The 20,072-nt window shown below is 40.0% G+C and overlaps 2 protein-coding genes across 2 annotated transcripts; one reads left to right on the top strand and one right to left on the bottom strand.

Annotated features, from left to right (window-relative positions):
• Nucleotides 1–12,633: 12,633 nt before the first annotated feature.
• Nucleotides 12,634–13,590, top strand: LOC100955686 (olfactory receptor 52M1-like). The gene has a single exon (XM_003781379.2). It carries the CDS (start codon nucleotides 12,637–12,639, stop codon nucleotides 13,588–13,590), a length of 954 nt encoding a protein of 317 aa, XP_003781427.1. The 5' UTR covers nucleotides 12,634–12,636.
• Nucleotides 13,591–18,720: 5,130 nt separating this feature from the next.
• On the bottom strand, nucleotides 18,721–19,736 carry LOC100952021 (olfactory receptor 52K1). Its single transcript, XM_003780950.2, has one exon. It carries the CDS (start codon nucleotides 19,718–19,720, stop codon nucleotides 18,776–18,778), a length of 945 nt encoding a protein of 314 aa, XP_003780998.1. The 5' UTR covers nucleotides 19,721–19,736; the 3' UTR covers nucleotides 18,721–18,775.
• Nucleotides 19,737–20,072: the final 336 nt, after the last annotated feature.

Raw genomic sequence — 20,072 nt, 5'->3', positions numbered from 1 at the left:
TTTACATCTGTATTGGGCTTCCTCACTTAAAGAGCCCATACCTGGAATTCTGAACTCTGATAATTACCATCTTTTGCCTAGAAAGAAAAGGGCTAGATAACAGGAAGAACTGCCCTTACCACACTAAAAATTTTGTATATAAAAAGGGGGGGAGGGGGAATGTAGCAGCCCGTATAGCCTATGGCTAGGAGGAATGAGAGTTATAGGAAATATCTGTAATGGAACACCTTGGTGAAAAGGGCATGGAGAGAGATTTGGTTCTAACAAGCATGAGTGAGCTCGCGAGATGAGAGCATTGGTGAATTGGCAGTCTCTACACCTGTGGTGTTGAGAAGCACAAGCTCAGCCTTATACTAGGCTGGAGGAGAAGGCAGTGGAGAGGCATGCGCATTCTATCACGGATCCACTTGCTCTGACTCTGTCTCCTCTCCTGCCTGCAGAACGCCAGCACGGCATCTCTGCTGAAGATTACCAAGCTCTGCTAAAGACTAAGAGCTATCTGTTCTAAGACGACCTTTACTCTCTCTAAGATACTCTGTCTCTCTCTTTCCAGCTAAAGTAGATAGCCCTCAAGCACCTACGAGAAACTGTTCCTGAGCAAGGTAGCTTAGTGGTCCACGTCCAGAACCTACCTAAGCTGGGCCCGAGCCTTGGCCCATCCTGGGCCCTGACAGGTCATTATTGTCTTGCTGAATTTTTCAGGAGAAAAAGGGTAGAAGAACAGTGCTCATCAGTACCCTGCCAGATTTAGTAGCTTCTCTATCCCTGTGTCTGACAAAGAACTGTTCATGGAGTGATGGAGGGGACATTCCAGATGACTCCCTACTGGAATGCCTCTTCAACAATTGAAATGGCTAAGTTAAAGGGTCTAAAAAGTAAAAGCTTATTTCCTTTTGCATCTTCTTACTGGGAATTTGGGGGAAAGACTATAAACTATGGAGATGTGTCCTTTGCAAAGGAAGGATAAGTTTTGTGTGAGAAAGAAAACAGTAGGAAAAAGATATGTACACAGAAGGTATAGAGAATAATGTATATCAAGGAATTTGATGGAATATTTTTGTACTAAAATAACTGACCTAAAAGATTTGGGGGCAAAAAACAGGTCAAGGATGTTAGATGGTCTGTGTAGGGTTTTGAAACTTGTAGAAATTTTGGAATGAAATGTATACAAGTTTAATACTTTCAAACTGGTTCTCCTGTTTACTTTAAATCAACAATCCAAGCTCAGAGGTTAATGGAATAACCAGTTTTGACAATAATAGTACAGTGAGACTAGGGAAATTGGTAAACTTCTCATGCTCTGGAACTTACACTCAGTTCCAGTGAAATTTAGCAACAGGTAGTGCTAGTGGAGGGGACACTAGAGCCCAGCCAAACCTGCTCTTTCTACCTATGGCCAATGGAACAGAGGGAACCTAATGCCTGAAACTCACTACAGTGGTAAGCGTGAATAAATCTGCACAAGTGACTTGCTGTAAGGTGGTCACACACACCATTAGGCTCTTCCAGAACATGGGGGATGCCCCTGTGGTTGGAGTGAGAGGGCTTCTGTAGCCCATGGGGGATGCCTTGTAACTGGAGCAAGTGGAAAGAGGGACAATGACCAGACACAGATCATCTGTATCTTCTTTCATAGATGGAGAATTTCTCAACTTTTGGCACCTCACTGCGAAGCTAGGGTACACTTTACAAATATTGGAACCTCTAAGAAAATAATGCCTAATTTTTCTGTATACTAAGTCTCAGCACTAATTCAATGTCCTCAGGTGAGCGATAACTACCAGAGGACACCTTACGCTATCTCACAGGCTTATTTTGCCAAAGGAAGGGAAGATAACCCTGCTAGCAGTAGTGGTCTTTGGGGCTAGTCATAAATTCCTAAGAGAGACACTGCTGCCTTATCTTGATTCACCAATCATATCTCCCCCACTTTCAGTGCTTCTGGGGGAACTGGAGAATGGACCTAAGGCCAATGCCAGAAATCCCCTGATATGCACAGGTGGTAAAATAAAAACTGCTTGTATGCACCCCATTGTCTTTAGACAAAATGAAAAAAAGGGGGGAAATTGTTCAGATTATTCTGATCATATAAATGTCTCCTAAGAGTTAAAACAGTGCTTTAATTACTTGTGGAGAGATGTAAGGTTGTTGAAGCTCTAAGAAAGGTCATAAAGTGGTATAACTCATGGTTCAGAGTATGTCCCCTGAAAAGGACCAGGTACCCATGGAGAGAGAGGCATCTTTGAGGACCCTAAGTGACGCTCTGAAAATTATCCTAAGCTGCCTTCTATCACTCAAGAGAGGGACAAAAATCCTTCAACTTAAATGACCTAGAAAGATATTAAATATTTATCCACTTTACACCTGACTCCTCAGCAGGCCAAATTACAGTATAAACTCATCACTCAAATTGCCCCAGACATTGAGAATTTATAAAAATTGGTTCTAGGCCCTGTCCATAATTCAGAAAACCTAAAAACAGCCATATCAGTATCTTACAATTAAGCCAGGAGAAAGGAGAAAAGAAAAAAGACAGCAGATCTAGTCAAGCACTGATATATATCCTAACAGGCAAGCCATCCTACCCTTGTCTGGTATGCAGTGGTAACTACTGGAGATTGACCTGTCAGGGAATTGGAACTCCTTGGGTCCCTTAGCTTGATAAAAGATATCTGGGACAGCCTGTTATGGCTGTAGCTCATCACTGCCTGAAATCCCCAGGTGTGCCTGACTAATAAGCTTTCTCCTACCTGTGCTGCTTTCAAGGGATGTCTGGAAGGCCAGTTCCCAAATTCTTTCAACTCTTAGAGTTGAGTAAAATAGCTATTCTCTCATGTCTTTAGTAATGCCTAAGAATCTTCACTCTTAAGAGGTATACTGATTAAAGCAGAAACATCAATTTATGTGACTATGGGACAAGGTCCTATCTTACACCTTTCCCCATCAAAGGCAGATGTTAACCCTTAAAAGTGTAGGCTACTAAAGGATAGGTGGAAAAGGTGGATGTACCTCAATCTCAATCTGTTTGTCTCTTGCTTTGTACCTCTCCATCACAGTTAAACCTAAGACCTGGACTCATCCCACCTGAATCATGCCCTAACAGGACCTGATAAACCCTACTTCACATTCAGATGTCAAAACTGGTGGTAAAGAAATGGCTGTGAAATGCACCCCTCCTCCTCATGACCTTTTTGACTCTAGAAACTTGGAGAAAGGGACAAGCTATAATGCCCTTTCAACAAGATGAGAATGTTTGGACTCGGCTAAAAATGTTATGTCTGACTTTTCTGTAGCAGGAGGTTCATGTAGATCAGGCATTTACTTCTTGTTTAGTAGGAGTTTGTACCTCATTAGAAGTGCTGAGAAATGTAACTGTTCCATCCCAGCCTAAAGAATCTCACCTATCGGGATTTCTGTGGGTGCCGACCATGATATGGACCAAGGAAAGGGAAATATTTTCTATCTGTCTCAAAACAGTTACACCTGCAAAAGATTGTATAAAGTTTTCAGTTAAACTAACACAAAGTGGAGCATCCTAATAGCTTGCTCCAATGTTGTAAGACACTTACCATATCTTTGGCTGATATGGATACTAAAATTCCTAAGGGATGGTTTTTGTTATGCATGCAACAGGTTTTCTCTTATGTACCACAAAAAGCCACTGGAAGACCCTGTTCTCTAAGGAGATTAGTAACTTTCTTGCCCAGGGAACAGGATCTGAATAACACCCAAACTGGAAGATCCACAATTTAATCTCCCGGAAGACTGCTGGAGTAATGTTCACCTATCCAGCCCAGCTGAGTATATTTCCTTGTCCTTATTTGTGAATTCCAACTATGGTAATTGAATTGTTGAAATGGGTCAGCTAGCTTGAACACTATCTCAAAGCTATTAGGGCCCTAAGTATAGAACTTGGACAGGTCCAGGAAGCTGTCTTAGAAAATCGAACACTTATTTACTTTTAAGAAAAATCATGGGTGTACAGAATTTAAAGGAATGTGCTGTTTTAACTTATCAGACTATTCTCAATTAACAGAGCACAATTTACTGCAAGTACAAAATGTACTTCATGATATCACCCCAAAAGGTGGCCTTTTTGGTTTTAATCTTAGTCAGTTGTTTTCTTGGTTACCTAATTTAGGTTGGCTAAGAGCCTTAGTTATTGATGTAGAAATTCTTGCTTTAGGATTGCATGTTGTATCTAATACACGTTCCTATACATGGACAGTTTTAAAATTAACTTCTGCCCCCAAGCTCTTGGCACCAAACAGTTGTGACATTACATCTCCCTGAAATCCCTTGCCTTCAAGATAGAAAAAGCAGTATATAAGCCCCTAGACAGAAGTCCCACAGGGGCTAACCACACAGGTCTCCCCTTCACTGCAACAGAGACTTCCTTAATAAAATCTGTCCTTTCACTTGTCGTGATATGTGGATTCATACTTTGAATCTCTGAGACCAAAGACCTAGCACAGAGATTCTGCCTACCATGTCATTAGTTTAAATCTATACTGCAGTCTATATACCCCTCAGTGGGCTCTCAGAGAGGCTCATGGGAGGTCTGCATGCACAGTACGAACCTGGTTTCAAGGTGACCTCTGAACTACCAGGTGTGCCTGACCTCAACAATATAAAATAGAACCTTTGGCCATAACCCATGCCTCTTTGCCCTTTTGTCAGGGTCCCACCCTGGGAGCAGGGTCTGCTAAGACCTGTGGAAACTGGCAGCAACCAACTGAAAAACTATAAAGTTAGAAATGACAGTACAGCAATATGAGACAGAGAGTAGAATTAAAGGTGGGAGCTCAGGGGTCCATTGCCCATTTGCAGCCTTCTGGTAATGGCACCAAGTGTTTGCTCCACTCTGCGTTCTTGAAGTCTATTTGCCCAGAGGGTAAGATGAGGGAGGGAACAAAGATGCCAGCAGTTTTCGAGTGAGCATATCAGCTCCTATTATTAACCTTAAGTTTAGCCTTCAGAAATCTGAAATCTGAGCCTTATATTGGGAGAGCCTCCCACTTGAGATCACACACACTGATTTCTAGAGAGGTGTTAAACTCTGCTAGCTCCCTGTGGAATAAAAAACCACTGGCATTAAGGTCCTCTGAAGAATCAGTGGGAGGGAGGAATTTTCCTTCCATCACCACCACAGAGGATCTTCCTCTGTGATAAGGGATATGAGCTCTTCTGCCCATAACTCAGGGCTCAAACTACTCCCTTGATCTCTGCCCCAGGCAAATGCAAATCTCCGCAGTGGTATCTGTTTTGCCTGTTTACTAGGCAGAAAATGACCCAGTTAATGTATCTTTCTAGGTCTTTTCCATAGCCTCTTCTATGACCATTTTTCCTCAGAGTGCTCACAGACCCAGCAGGGTGTTTGTAAGCTGTATCCTCAACAGGCTAGAATTTCAGAAAAGGCAAGAAGCATGATAGCAATTGCTGGCTTAAATGTAAATTAGCTGACTTTTCTTTGTTCTGACTCCGATTTTTAATTTTCCTCTTTCTGGTGGGTGCTTTCCCTTGCCAAGAATGGGGTTTTGGGTCCCCATTCTCCCAGCACCCTATTATCATGACAATGGAGCCTGTTTACTGTCTGTAGGAAGTATATCTTGTTTTGTAAACTTTTTTACTCTATAACACTTTCTTTTAATAAAATGTTTCATGTTTGCCTTACTTTGAGATGTCTGATCATTCTTCAACCAGGAGTACCCCAAGAACTGAGGACAGTTACCTGAAACCCTAAAATTTTAGGAAAGCTTCCTTAAAACCCAATAGGACCAGATTTGTGGAAGACAGTTTTTGCACAGACTGAGGCGGGAAGGAGATCTGATAGGAGGTAGAGCTCGGGCAGCGATGTGAGCAAAGGAGAGTGGCTATAAACAAAGATGCTTTGCCCGACACTTACCTCCTGCTTTGTGGCCCGGTTCCTGAAGGACTACAGAGTGGTACTGACCTGTGCGCTAAAGGTTAGGCACCACAGTACTAAACAAATGACCATGACCATAACCATGGTAAGGCCTAAGGACACATAGTTTTAAAGAGTTGGAGAGTGAGGGGAAAGTATTAGAAATGTTGGCTTCATAATGGCTGATTGGATCCTTCTATATCTGTTCATATGTGGTATGCTCAGTGGTGGACACTAGGTCCTCATTGTGGAAACTCCCTTCAGAATAGGTTCTGGTAGTTCAGTCTAGGTTATCTGTCAGCTTCTTGGGTCCTCAGAAGTGAAACATTACTTCTGAGTGAGATCAGATTTTCTTTCCTCTGTACATGCCATGGCTATTTGACTTTAGTCAAATATATTTATAAAATTACACACACAGACACACACACATTGTCAATATATTATCTGTAAAACAACTTAAGTACCATTAGGTGCAGGTTAGAACCAGTATGAGCCGGTCTGCAGTTACATGATGACACAGCAAGAAGTCCATTGCTTGATGCTCAAATCTTAAGATTGGACTTTCTAGTCTTCAGAACTGTAAACCAATAAACTTCTGCCCATTATAACTCAATCTCAAATATACTGTCACAACACCACAAAATGAACTGATATAAAAATTACCAGAGAAATGAAAATGAGGAAGCACCTGTGAAACTAAGAAATGGATAGAGACCAGAAGAATTTAGAGGAGCAGACCAGAAGAGCCTAGATTGCCATGAATGGAGCATTATACACAATTCTGGTGAGAACTCAGAGGAAGGAGATAGCTATAGAAAAAATCTAATCCTTCACAGACATTAAGTAAGTAGTTGGCTCAGCAATACAGATACAGTCATTAAAGACTTTTGATGAGCTCTCAGATGAAAATAAGCCACAAGGTTTTGGAAACTGGAGTGAAAGACATTCTTGCTACTTCATGGCAAAGAACTTGTGTCCATGTCCTTGGACTTTACGGAAGGCAGAACTTAAAAGTAATAGGATATTTGGCAACAGAAATAGGTAATCACGAAAGCATATGAGATGTTTGTCTTTTAATTGATATAGTAAAATGTAAAAAATTAGAATTCACAATTAAAAGGGAAGCAGAACATAAGAATTTACAAAATACCCAGTCTGACCTTGCAATAAATGAAAAAGCATGTTTAGGAGAGAAATAACAAGAATGTGGCAAAACTACCTCGTGATTAGATTAGTATGATTGGAAGACAAATACTATCCATGAAAACAATAGAAGAAAGCCCCTAAAGCATTTCTGCTAGAACTAATTTGTTAAGTTGCAGTGGAAAAAAAATCAACATATAAAAGCCAGTAGCATTTCTATACATTAACAATTATCAAAAAAATCCAAATAGTCCCATTTACGATAACTACAAAAACATTTCATCATAAATTTAACCAAGGAAATAAAGTGAAAAGAAGCTGATGCTAATTCCTTCAATGTCTTATGATAATGGCAAGAGTGGGGTAGGGAAAGGGCACTAGAGGTAAAAGATCTGTACACTGATCTCTTTTTGATTTTAAAATTTTGATTTTAAAAAAATAAATGGAAAAGTACCCTGTGTTCATAGATGAGAAAAAAAATAACATTGTTTATATGTCCATTCTTAAAGCAATATATGGAGTTAACATGATTTAATATAAAGCTATGGTAATCAAATGTACAGTTCTGACATAAAAATAAAACATGGAACAATGGAACAGAATAGGGAGCCAGAAATAAACCCAAACATATGGTGAAATAATTTTTGATAAGGACACCTAGAGGCCCCAATGGGGAAAGGATAGTCTTTTCAATAAATGGTAGTAGGAAAATTGGTTTTTCACATGCAAAAGAGTGAAACTGGGTCCTTATACACAAAAATCAACTTAAAATGAAAGTTCTAAATTTGAGACCTGAAACCAGAAAACTTGTGGAAAAGAACATAGGAGAGAAGCATCTCAACAGTGGCCTCTGCAGTGATTCTTTTAAATATTACACAAAAAAAACCCAGGCTACAAGAATGAAAGTAATGTTAATGGATTATTAATACATCAAACTTTAGAGCTTCACAACAAAGGAAATAATCAATAAAATTAAAGGTAATCTATGGACTGGAAAAAACATCTTTATACCACATATCTGATGAAGGGTTAATATCCAAAATTTTTAAAGAACTCTTAAAACTCAATAGCAGTTTAAAAAAAAAAAAAAGGCAAAGAACCCTAACTGATGCCAAAACATAATGGTTTTTCCCATCCTTCTCTTGTAAACATTCTCTATAGCCCTCTTGAAGTCCTCAAGGACCTCAAGCTCAAGGGAGGATAGTCAGACCTCAGGCAGGCCAAGAGCCCAAAAGTGGGGTAGGAATAAAAAATTGTGGTTAGTCCTCAGTGGTATAATAGGATGGTAAGTAAAAACTGATCTCAAGAGGGTAACTAAATGTCCGAGTGGAAGTGTGCAGGCTTCTCTGTGCAACCCCTGGGAAATAACTAGCTATTTTCAAAATGTAAATAAAGGAGGCACAGAAGAAAGTAGTGAAGAGATTAGGGGCATGGCCTTCACTTGACAGCTAAATTTTTCTAAGCATCCAGACAAGAGGTGACCACAGTAAGGGACAGAGCCCAGAGCTCTGGATGACACCCAGTGGGGTAAGTGTGTTCCAGGGAAGGAGCAAAAGTCATTGGAAGCAGTCTCCAAGTTTCAGAAACTACATTTGTTTTGAGGTTCATCCAGGACTTTCCTTGACAGGTCTAGTGAAAAGTACAGAATATAAGTTGAATGTAAATTGTACTGAATTGAGTCAAAGAAGAGAAATATCAGGGTAGAAGGCTTGGCTACATAGTACTCTCCTTTAGAATAGGAACAAAAAGTCCAGGAATCCTAACATTTTACCTTCTGTGTGTGTACACACATTTACAAACATTTAATATACGAAACAACTCTAAAGCAGCTATTCCATCCATGTCACAGACCTGGAAACAGAATTAAAAAGATTGTTATCTAAAGTCATAGAAGCAAGACAGACTTAGAGCCAGAAATAGTTTAGTATTTGAACCTAAGTTAGTCATGCTCATGTGACCATAACAAAATGTTCCTTTCAGAATCCTTGGACCCACTATTAGCATGTCTGTCCCAGAATTAGCAGGCATGTCACCAGTGTCCAGTTAAAACCTGTGGCTCAGCTGGTAGGGCGCTGGCCCCGTATGCCAAGGGTGGGTTTAAACCCAGCCCCTGCCAAACTGCAACAAAAAAATAGCTGGGCGTTGTGGCAGGCACCTGTAATCCCAGCCACCTGGGAGACTGAGGCAAAAGAATCGCCTAAGCCCAGGAGTTAGAGGTTGCTGTGAGCTGTGTGATGCCTTGGTACTCTACCAAGGGTGATAAAGTAAAAAAAAAGAAAAAATGCTCTTACATGGGCTGACACAAATTATTTCTAGGGAATGCTGTAGGTTAAGTGACACAATTGTGGTAACGCAACTTAGTTCAGTCTGCCACTTGAGATGCTAATTGTCAACTTGGTGGATATCAGTTTTATACATATGTCCCAGCCTAAAACTCAGTTATCATTTCATTGGCTAAAGTGGTTTTAATACAAATCAAAGTTATAAATAATAGGTTTAAGGTCATTTTCTGGGTGCCAATTCTTTCATGATCAGTAACCACTATCTTGATTTACCGATGTTGCGTTATTAAGCTCCTTCCTGCTTTAGAACGTTGATCCATCACTGTATCTCTAGAGAACACGTCATCCATTCTCCCTGTTACACATAAAATTGTGTAACAACCAGTGCTCTGCTTGGAGCCCTGTCCCATATATATAATTCCTGTACTTTTCAGGCATCCTCTAAGAAGTTTCATGGAACAGAAAAACATAAGGAAATTATTCCCTTTTGTAGAATTTAATTTTTGGTCTGCTTCAATATTAAATGGCAAGGATTCAGGGAAAGGCAGCTGCTTTTTGTTCTTGTACTTATGAGGTTTGATGATTAAGTTTGAAAACTGATTCTGAAAAGTGTTAGAAACCTCACTGAAGGAGACTGTAGAGATAATCAGCAAAGTACTCCCCTTGCAAAGCTACACACCAATGGCAGCACCTAGTCCATCTTTCAAAGCAGTTTTGGAACTCTTTCTGGGATGGCCATCAGAGCTGTTGTATGAAGGACTGAAACCTTAAGTTCGCAAACTTGCCACTGTGCACTTACATTGGCAGCACTATACAAACAACTCAGGTTTCACAACTATTTGAGTGTCTCACAGCTGTGTTCGTGTCAAAATGTGGCAATGTCTTGCTGAGTGGCATTCGTTATTAGAAGTTTTTATGTGATGTACAACAAGAGTTCTGATCCTTCCAGAAAGAGTTCCAGAATTGCTTTGAAAGGTGGACTAGGTGCTGGCTTCAGTGTATAGGTTCCCAAGGGGAGTACTTTGAAGGTGACTATAGTGATATGCAATGGTTGGGTATGTAGCACTTTTTCTGGGATGGGTTCCTAAACTTGTCAGACCTCATATGCTTTGCAATACTCTCCTCACTTTACATCTGAAAAAGTGGCTTCAAGAAGTTACACAATTTACCCTGGGTAAGATAAAATTCTGAACTGGGAAACCTGGCTGGCTTGTCAGATGGCAAAGCTGGTAGGTACCCCGAGCACTGTGTGGTGCTATCTCCCAGGACCTCTTTCCTTAACTCATCTGATAAGATCTGGAGCAAACTAACATATGGACCTGGACAAATGATTTTACATGTGTTATCACTTATCTGCATTTTGAAGAATACAGATTCTTACAGAATTACTGAAGAATCAGCGAAAGTTAATGTTAAAAAAAAAAAAAAACTTGTGAACTTTTAAATCTCTCAATTTTCCTGTTTCCATTCAGTTTACCTAGACAATGGCTGGCCAAGGAAGAATCTAACTCAAAAAAACTTTGAACTGTGTTAGAACGTGAATTAGGAAAATAAGGAACCCTTGAAGCTATACAATGACATTTCTTAACACTTTTTCTGTGGAAATGTAATGCTTTGGAAATGTAATTTCTATTTCTATTTTGCATAAAAATATAAAATGTGTGGTTTTTTTGAAACAATTTGTGGAAATGTGGTATCTATCTCTTTTCTTGCCCACCTCCTTTGGCATAGACTATCACAGAAGGCATTAGAGGAGTGATCTAGGATGGGCCTTGAAGGATGGGGAAAATGTCCCTAAGTAAAAGCCAAGGAGGTAGTGAAACTTCCCAGCAAAAACATGGCTTTGTGAAGAAAGTTACCAGACAATTGTGGGCTGTCACTTAGACTTGCTGACTTTGCTCAATATCTAAGATCAGGAAGGCAATCCTGAGACAGGGCTCACAAGCTGTGTCCTTCCCTGAGGATGGGACAGCAGGAGTCCTTGCTAAGTTCCTTAGCACAGGCACTTGTCCGCTCCTTGTTTGTCTGTCCTACAAGGTACTTATAAGCAATGGCCAGTGCTTTAGTGCTAATCCCTTTGTCTTCTCAAACTAGAGACCAGGAAGGATGTGGTCAGTAAGAAGGGTTTTGCTGTGTTATCACTCCACTCTTTTAAACCCCCTTATTAGATGGACAAAATGTCTAGTAACATCTTCTCAAAAGATACAGCTCTTCTTTACTTATATCATAAGTGATGCCCAGATTCTCACCAGGAAAATTTAGTACAATATTTCCTTAGGGTAAACTTTTCTCATGGAATTTTCTGTTTATTGTCCTGTTTAGCCATAAAGTCTGAGTAACCTTAAATAATCTTTTTTTCGAGAAATTAGGTTTTGTAACAAATATCTTTGCAGAATTCAATTAGATTTGACAATCTGAACAAACCAGTGTTAAACTCCTTTGGAGAAAAGGGAATTGTCTTTCACTAATGTATTTTCCTTAGTAAATTGTCTGCTTCTCTGTCTTTTAATCAGGTTTTAACAACTTATAAGCTTATGTGTAAGTCACCTGGTCACATTGTAAAGCCAGAATATACAAAAGGAAGAAAACTAAAAGCACCCATATTCCCACTCACTAACAAAGGTTTGGTGCAACTGTCCCTAGACACTTTTCTATTTTAGGGTATTTTTCTATATCTCACACACTCTTTAATTAAATTAAATCTGTTTAATCCGCCTTCTGCTATTCCCTCACTATAATATAAACATTATGCCAGGAAAATCTCTAAAAACATCATCAATATAATCTGATTCATTAAATGCATACACTAAAATTTAAACAATGCTTTATCTTTTAACACACATTACTCCAACTTTTGCTGATTTTATACTAATGAAAATACCCAACCCCTGTATGTTAATGTTGCTATGACCATTGATGAGAAGCATATGCAGGTACCAGGCTAAACACACTACATGGATTTACATGTAAACATTACATTGAACAACTCTGTATTTTACATTTCCTTTAATTTCACAAAATAAAATGAATAAAAAGGGAATGCATATTTGGAGGAATTTCTACCGTGCAGTCAGGCAATGTAGCAGTAAAAATCATAAGCATGCCTGTCCTGCACATAATGGTGGGCATCGTCATAGATTACTAGTTTTGTAAAATATGTAATATGTTAATTTTCAAGTTGGCATTTGGAATTCTTTATCCTAGGTGCCATCAGTTGCCAGGATGGATAGAATCTAGTCAACGGTTTCCCAATACAGCATCTATCACAAAAGCAAGCTCAAACTAAGAGTTCCTAGTATTCCAAACATGTTCACCTCTAACAATGCCTGCTCTGTGCCTTCCTCCTTCCGGCTCACTGGCATCCCAGGACTAGAGTCCCTGCACATCTGGCTCTCCATCCCCTTTGGCTCCATGTACCTGGTGGCTGTGATGGGAAATGTGACCATCCTGGTGGTGGTAAAGATGGAACGTAGCCTGCATCAGCCCATGTACTTCTTCCTGTGCATGCTGGCTGTCATTGACTTGGTTCTGTCAACCACAACTATGCCCAAACTTCTGGCCATATTCTGGTTTGGTGCTCGCAACATTGGTGTGGATGCCTGCTTGGCCCAGATGTTCTTTATCCATTGCTTTGCCACTGTTGAATCAGGCATCTTCCTTGCTATGGCTTTTGATCGCTATGTGGCCATCTGCGACCCACTACACCATACCCTGGTGCTCACTCATGCTGTGGTGGGTCGTTTGGGGCTGGCTGCCCTCCTCCGTGGAGTTCTCTACATTGGACCTCTGCCCCTAATGATCCGCCTGAGGCTGCCCCTTTATCAGACCAAAACCATTGCCCACTCCTACTGTGAACACATGGCTGTGGTCACCCTGGCATGTGGTGACACAAGGATCAATGACTTATATGGAATGGGGATTGGCTTCCTGGTATTAATCCTGGATTCATTGGCCATTGCTGCCTCTTATGTGATGATTTTTAGGGCTGTAATGGGGCTTTCTACCCCTGAAGCCAGGCTTAAAACACTAGGGACATGTGGTTCTCACATCTGTGCCATCCTCATCTTCTATATCCCCATTGCTGTCTCCTCACTCACTCACCGCTTTGGCCATGGTGTACCTCCCCACATCCATATTCTTTTGGCCAACCTTTACCTCCTCATCCCACCCATCCTCAACCCGGTTGTCTATGCTGTTCGCACCAGACAGATCCGCGAGAGACTTCTCTATATTTTTAAGGCAGGGGCTCAACACAGGTGACTTCTATGTCCATCAGACATATACATTTGTGTGTGTGTGTGTGATAACAGGATAAGGCTGACTGGGAAAGCCCATGAAATTTCTGGGTCATACCTTAACTGTGGGGATAAGGGTTAGCAATCCCTCAGTCTATTCTGATAATTGTGTTTATGCTGCATAGAAAATCTATATCTTAAAGTGGAAAGGAAACTCAAGGCATGAGTGAGTCTTCACATTACAATTTCCTTTTCTCACCTATTTAATTTCACAAAATTAAGCACAATAACCATAAACACCACATAGGAAGTAAAGATCACTTTTGTCCTTTACTATTTTGGCATAAGATTTCTAGTTTCTCTTTGAAGAATATTATAAAGCACAATTTCTAGACGCATAATTTTGAAGACAGTTTATAAATGGTTAGAAAAGCTTGTCAACACAGTTGAGATTTTCCAGACCTTCACTACATTTGGCTTGTCCCAGAAAAGACCTTTTATTGAAGATGGAGAAAATATAAGAAGTGTTAGTCTAATAGGACTTGGAATGAGCCCTCAGTACCCACAGAAGTTAATATCCTCAAATCAGGGCCTTCCCCACTTATATGAACAGTGGATTTACAATACTCCACATCTCACTAATAGGGTTAACAGAGAGGAGACAGAAAGGAGATTCCATTTCAGAGACCCTGAAATGGCATATCTAGGATATGGTACATCTAGCCATGTATTTAGTGAAATGACAAAAGAAAGATAAGTGAGATTGTGAAGGAGGTTGGGTAACAAATGGGCCCAAAGTGAGAATAGATGAAGGCCTTGTAGTGGACATAATCCCTTGAAATGATTTCAAACCTCTTTGGAGAACTCCTGTTGCTACTTCTGATTTTGTGACAACTTGACTCTTATGATTTGATCATAAATTTTCCACAATGAGACCATTCTGAATAGAAACCCATAGAAACTTTGTGGTAAATTGTGTGAAAAGTAGAATGAAGCATCACTCCCGATTCTAGTGATCCTGTGTCATAGCTGTGTACATCTTAGTTCTCAAATGTTTGACTTTAAATCATTGAAATTCCTCAGTTTACAAACCGTAACTATTTATGAAGGCTAAAGAAATGACCCAGAGATTTCATGGGCTTTCCCAGTCAGCCTTACCCTTATCCTGAACTTAGAAATAAATCACTTTAGTATTTTTAAATATCAAAAGAAACAAGTAAGACAGAGCTAGAATACAAACCTCACACCATCCCAAAAGTATGGAAGACTTTGAATAGTGCAAGCTCGTTTTAAAGTTTAGCATAACCCCCAAATTTCTATTTCCCCAGAATTCTATTTCTATTTCCCCTAACTTCAGGGTTAGTTGGGCCATATCTTGTTAACCTTCATGATTTAGGGGTGAGGGGTGGTCATTTCCCCATATTGAGGTCCCTCAAGTCTAGTGCCAAAGCTGAATTCAACCAATGGAAGGGGATAGGAGGGTTTCTATTAATATAACCTTAGTGCCAAATGTAATTTGATTTTTTTAATTTAGAGTTGAGGAAAAGATACTACAGAAGCCTCAGAGTAAGAAATTTATCTCATAGAGTGATCTCCTGACCATAAGTCTGGACTAGAGAAGATGGAGATGATATTCAAATCCATTGGTAGCACAAATATTAAGGGAAATGACCAGGAACATTTGTCATGGGATAGCTTTTTGGCAAAATGTCGAAAGTCCACTTATACCACATGAAGAGATTAAAGGCTTCCAGGAAACTGCTCAGATAAGAAATTTAGCAGCAGCTGGTTTAACAATGAACTAGCTGACTTCTTTATTCCACCTGCTCAGCTTATTTCTTTATTTTTCCCTTTTGGGGGGATGTTTTACCTTGCTAAGAATGAGGTCTTCTGTCCCTATTCTCCCTGCACTGGACCACTGCATAACCTGGCCAACTATATGTTCTCACCACAGGCTTGGACTCAAGTTGAGGCCTTAAACATTCTTAGTCATTGATTAAAAGTTGTTGAGGTTGTTCAAAATGATGACCAAACATGTTATTAAACATGTAGAAACTAGCCCCAATCCTGAGCCAAATTCCTTAAATCCTAATATGAGCTGCATAACCTGACCTGCCTCTCTCAGACATACCCAGATACCAAAGATATCTCTTTGCTCACTGTCCATCTCAAGGACCTCTGTAGTGCTCCGGTAAGATCTCCTAATTTATTTAGATTGATTGCCCTGGCTTTTAGTGTTTCTGTCTTTACAATTCCAGCCAGTACCAATCTCAGGATGCTTTGGGGCAGTCTCTTGTGGGAACTCCTCTGACTCCTAGTTACAGTCACCCCAAAAATGAAGTTTGGGCAGCAGGAACAATAATAAAACTTCAAGTCTAAAGAGCTTGCATGCATTCTCATAGGTGCTATGCTCTATCAAAGAACTTAGTAAAAGGAGAGCTGCTAAAAGATATAACTTTTGAATAAAGCCAACAGTTTATAGTGTTTATTATGTGGTAATGGAGTTCATAGACTATAAAACTTCTATGTAGGACAAAATCACTACTTGAAGTTACAAGTATCACATGAAGGACGACATGATTCCTACACCAAACAGGAGAACAAATCAAATCTTACAGCCTGGAGATACTTATTTAATCTACTACACCATTATTCAATTTACTAAACAATGACAGCTTCCACAATGTATAAGCCAGTTATTGCAGAAAAAATGTCCACAAAATCTCAGTAGCAGACAACAATAAAAATCTATTTCTTGTACATTTGAAGATAGGCTGAGATGACGCTGCTGATCTCTGCTAGGTTTGCTGATGCATCGGCAGATTGGCAGGCGATTGGCTAATCCAAGCTGGGCTTGGCTGTGGGATTCTGCTTCAAACCACAAGTTGATCAGGCCATTCCACTCCACTTTTCTCTCATCTTCCTTGGACCAAAGAGTTAACCAGTCATGTTCACAAATTTCAAGCTTCTGTTTTCACACCTGCTAATACCTCATTGATGAAAGTGGAGCACATGGCCAAGCCCATAGTTAATGTGTGGAGAGGTGTACTCTGGGAGAGTGAACCATTAACAGATGAATTGCTCTGTCTCTACTAAGGAAAACCAAATGAGAATTTAGAAAGTCTCAGGGAACAGAGGCACTTTGTTTATATCACTTTCTTTCATGCTGTCCAGTGTCTAGTGAACATGTCTCAATGCCTGGAGAATTGAGGTACATGGGAACTGGCCAGAGACCCACTTAAACCATCCACCCCCATAGGTGTTTATGAAGTAAGCATTGGCACAGTAATGTGAGCCTGGAGGTGCTTTTTCAGAGATATTAAGTTTTCTTGTTTTCTTAGAATTGAGAGACTTTCTATTATTGCTGAGAAGGCAAAATGGTTACAAAACACAAAATAGAAGAACATAGTAGTATAAGTAGGCCTTCATGAAGTATATATAAGAGCTTCTTTAAAAATAGCTGAAGGAGTATTTGATTATGACAGTTTACATAAGGAAAGAAGAAAAACAGAAAAAAATGAAATCTAGTATTTTTAGGACATGAGAAAGAAATATATACTTTGTTTCCTTAAATTCTAAGGCTTGAGCTGTTGTAAGTTGGAATGCAAGATAGAGCTCACAACTCCAGCAGTCAGCTTTCCTTGGGTTATGCTGTGAAACAACTCCCAGGTCTCAGTGGTTTACTACAGAAACAACACAGTCATCCCTGTTCATGCTATATGAACACTGTGGGCCAGGACTGGCTATTGAGTCAGTCACATCTGCTCCATGTATCTGAGTCTAGGCTGAAAGAAAAATCCTGATTTGTGATATGTATGTTCTTGTGGCAGAGGATAAGAACGAGAGGTAAACTAAGCTATACAACTACATTTTAAAACCACTGATTCTTGAGACACATTTCAATACTACTCACTTGATCTTGGCCAAAAGGCCAAGAAACCAATACACATTTTGATACTACTCAAATTCCTTTATCCAATGCAAATTTCAAAGTTTAAAATTAATGGAATAAGCAAATACCTGTCCCATGAGAGAACAGGATAGTAAATATCATGAACAATCAGTCTACTACACCTATATATTTTAAATACAGTCATGTGTCACTTAATAGTGCAGATATGTTCTGAGAAATATGTTAAATGGTCTTATGTGTAAACATCAGAGAGCACTGACACAATTTTTGATGGTATAACCTGCACACCCAGGGCAAATGGTATAACCTATTGCTCAAAGGCTACAAACCTATATAAAATGTTACTGTACTGAACACTGTAGGCAATTATAACACAATGATCACTTGTGTGTCTGTCTAAACACAGGAAATGTATACTAAAATATTAAAATATTATGAGACCACTGTTACATGTGGTCCATCATGACCGAAACATTATTATGTGGCATAGGACAGTATATTCTTTTCAGAGGTCTCACCTTCAAGAGGTAAGGGTACTATTACTGTTTCCACAGTCCATAGTCCAAAGATGGTATTAAACTCTTCCATTCATTAAATAAATTACTATTTTTAGAGATAAAATACATATGTGAAAAGTTGGATATATAATATATGTTGATGTAAAGGTATTTCAGAGGACTCCTTTGCCAAATGATCAATAAAGGAATTGTCCATGTGTGGGGGTCAAAAAGTCACAAAGGGATTGACTTAATGGAAAGAATGGGTCTCCTTATAAGTGGAGCAGTCCAGCTGTAGAGGCAATAACTTTGGAAGATAGTAAGCCAAAAATAGTGGGAGAGGATAGAGTCCACCCACCAAAAAAGGTGTTTGGAGGTAACTTCAGTACTAGATAGGGTGTTGGCAGTTGAGTCACAAAATTTGTGGTTCAATTCCTCATTCATACTCTTCATGAAAAGATCACCAAAATCTTAGCTGCTTGGGCCAATCTCAGCCAATATCATACAGTCTTTCTCCTAAGTGACAATATTACTTTGGAGGGTTCTTTATGTCTTCCTTACCTGTGTGATAAGTCTGGGGAAAAGGGAAGGTCAAACCTTTTCTATCAGGCCAGATTATAGGTGAACACCTGGTCTGATCTGATTGGTCAATCTGTGACCAAAAGGCCTCCATTTTCCTTCTCACACTGGAGAATTGCCGAACAAAGACATTCTGCAATCTTTCTCTTAAGTTTTTCCTCTCCACCTCAATTCAGCCTTCACCAGTACTGAGCCAGTGGGGGAAAAAAAGAACTATACATCTACACAATCTTTCTCTGGAATAGACTGAGTACATGATCACGAATCTGCTTTGTCTTGACACCGTAGATAATGGGATTTATCATGGGTGGAAAAAGAAGATAGAAGATAGCAAGGAGTATGTGAACATGAGGGGCAGCACGGCGGGCTACACGGTGCATGACTGAAGAGATGACAACAGGTGTGTAGGTGGACAGGATGGCACCTATGTGAGACACACATGTCCCAGATGCCTTGTAGCGGGCTTCATGAGAAGAAAGCTGTAAAACTGCCCGAAGGATAAAGATATAGGACAGGATAACAAAGAGCAGATCCAACACCACAATAAACATGGCCACAGCGATGCCATAGATATTGTTGAAGCGCGTGTCCCCACATGCCAGTCTCACCACCGCCATGTGTTCACAATAGCAATGGGCAATGACTGGGCCTCGGCAGTAGTGGAAGCGTCTCAGCAGAAAGGGGAGTGGAGTCATCAGTATCACAGCCCTGGCCACAGCAGCCATGCCAATCTTGTTGATAAGGGCCCCAGTCAGGATTGTGGTATAGTACAGAGGCTTGCAGATGGCCACATAGCGGTCAAAGGCCATGGCCAGCAGTACTGCTGACTCCATGATGGAGAAGGAGTGAAGAAAGAACATCTGGACCAGACAAGCATAGAAATTGATTTCTTGATCTCTGAACCAGAAAATAGCAAGCATTTTGGGCAGTGTTGTAGAAGAGAGGACTAGGTCAATGGTTGCCAACATGGCCAAAAATAGGTACATGGGCTCATGAAGAGCTACATCAGCCCAGATGATGCAGAGAAGGGTGCAGTTTCCCAGCAGGGCCAGAGTATAGGCCAAACAGAAGGGGATAGAGATCCAGATGTGCAAGTGCTCCAAACCAGGAATTCCTACCAACAAGAAGGCAGCTGGGTGGGTTGAGGTAGTATTGGAGGTTGACATGGCTCCTAGAAATTCTCTTGTCAATTTTTGCAGAGCCTCTTCACCTTCTATATGGTTTCTACAGTATACTACATATGATTAGAGTTTACCCTCTGATATCCCATCTGTAAGGATTAGCTCTTGTTCACAATTCTAGATCTTAAATAAGCTGGTAACCTTCATAGACATAGAGAAGCATAATCCATGTTTCCTACCCTAAAGGAACTTTAGATTTTCATTGTTGACAATATTAAATATCCATTGAATTGATATCACATGACAACTTTCATAAAGGAATGGAGAATAGGTAGTAGTTTCTGTGTTCTTGATAATGTCAGGAATACCTTGGGGGAAAAAAATGTTTAAATCAACT

Source organism: Otolemur garnettii, unplaced genomic scaffold (assembly GCF_000181295.1).
Source record: "Otolemur garnettii isolate 467f Iridium unplaced genomic scaffold, OtoGar3 scaffold00001, whole genome shotgun sequence".
NCBI lineage: Eukaryota > Metazoa > Chordata > Mammalia > Primates > Galagidae > Otolemur > Otolemur garnettii.
Note: the sequence above shows the minus strand (reverse complement) of the source record. Positions and strands in the feature narration are given on the sequence as shown.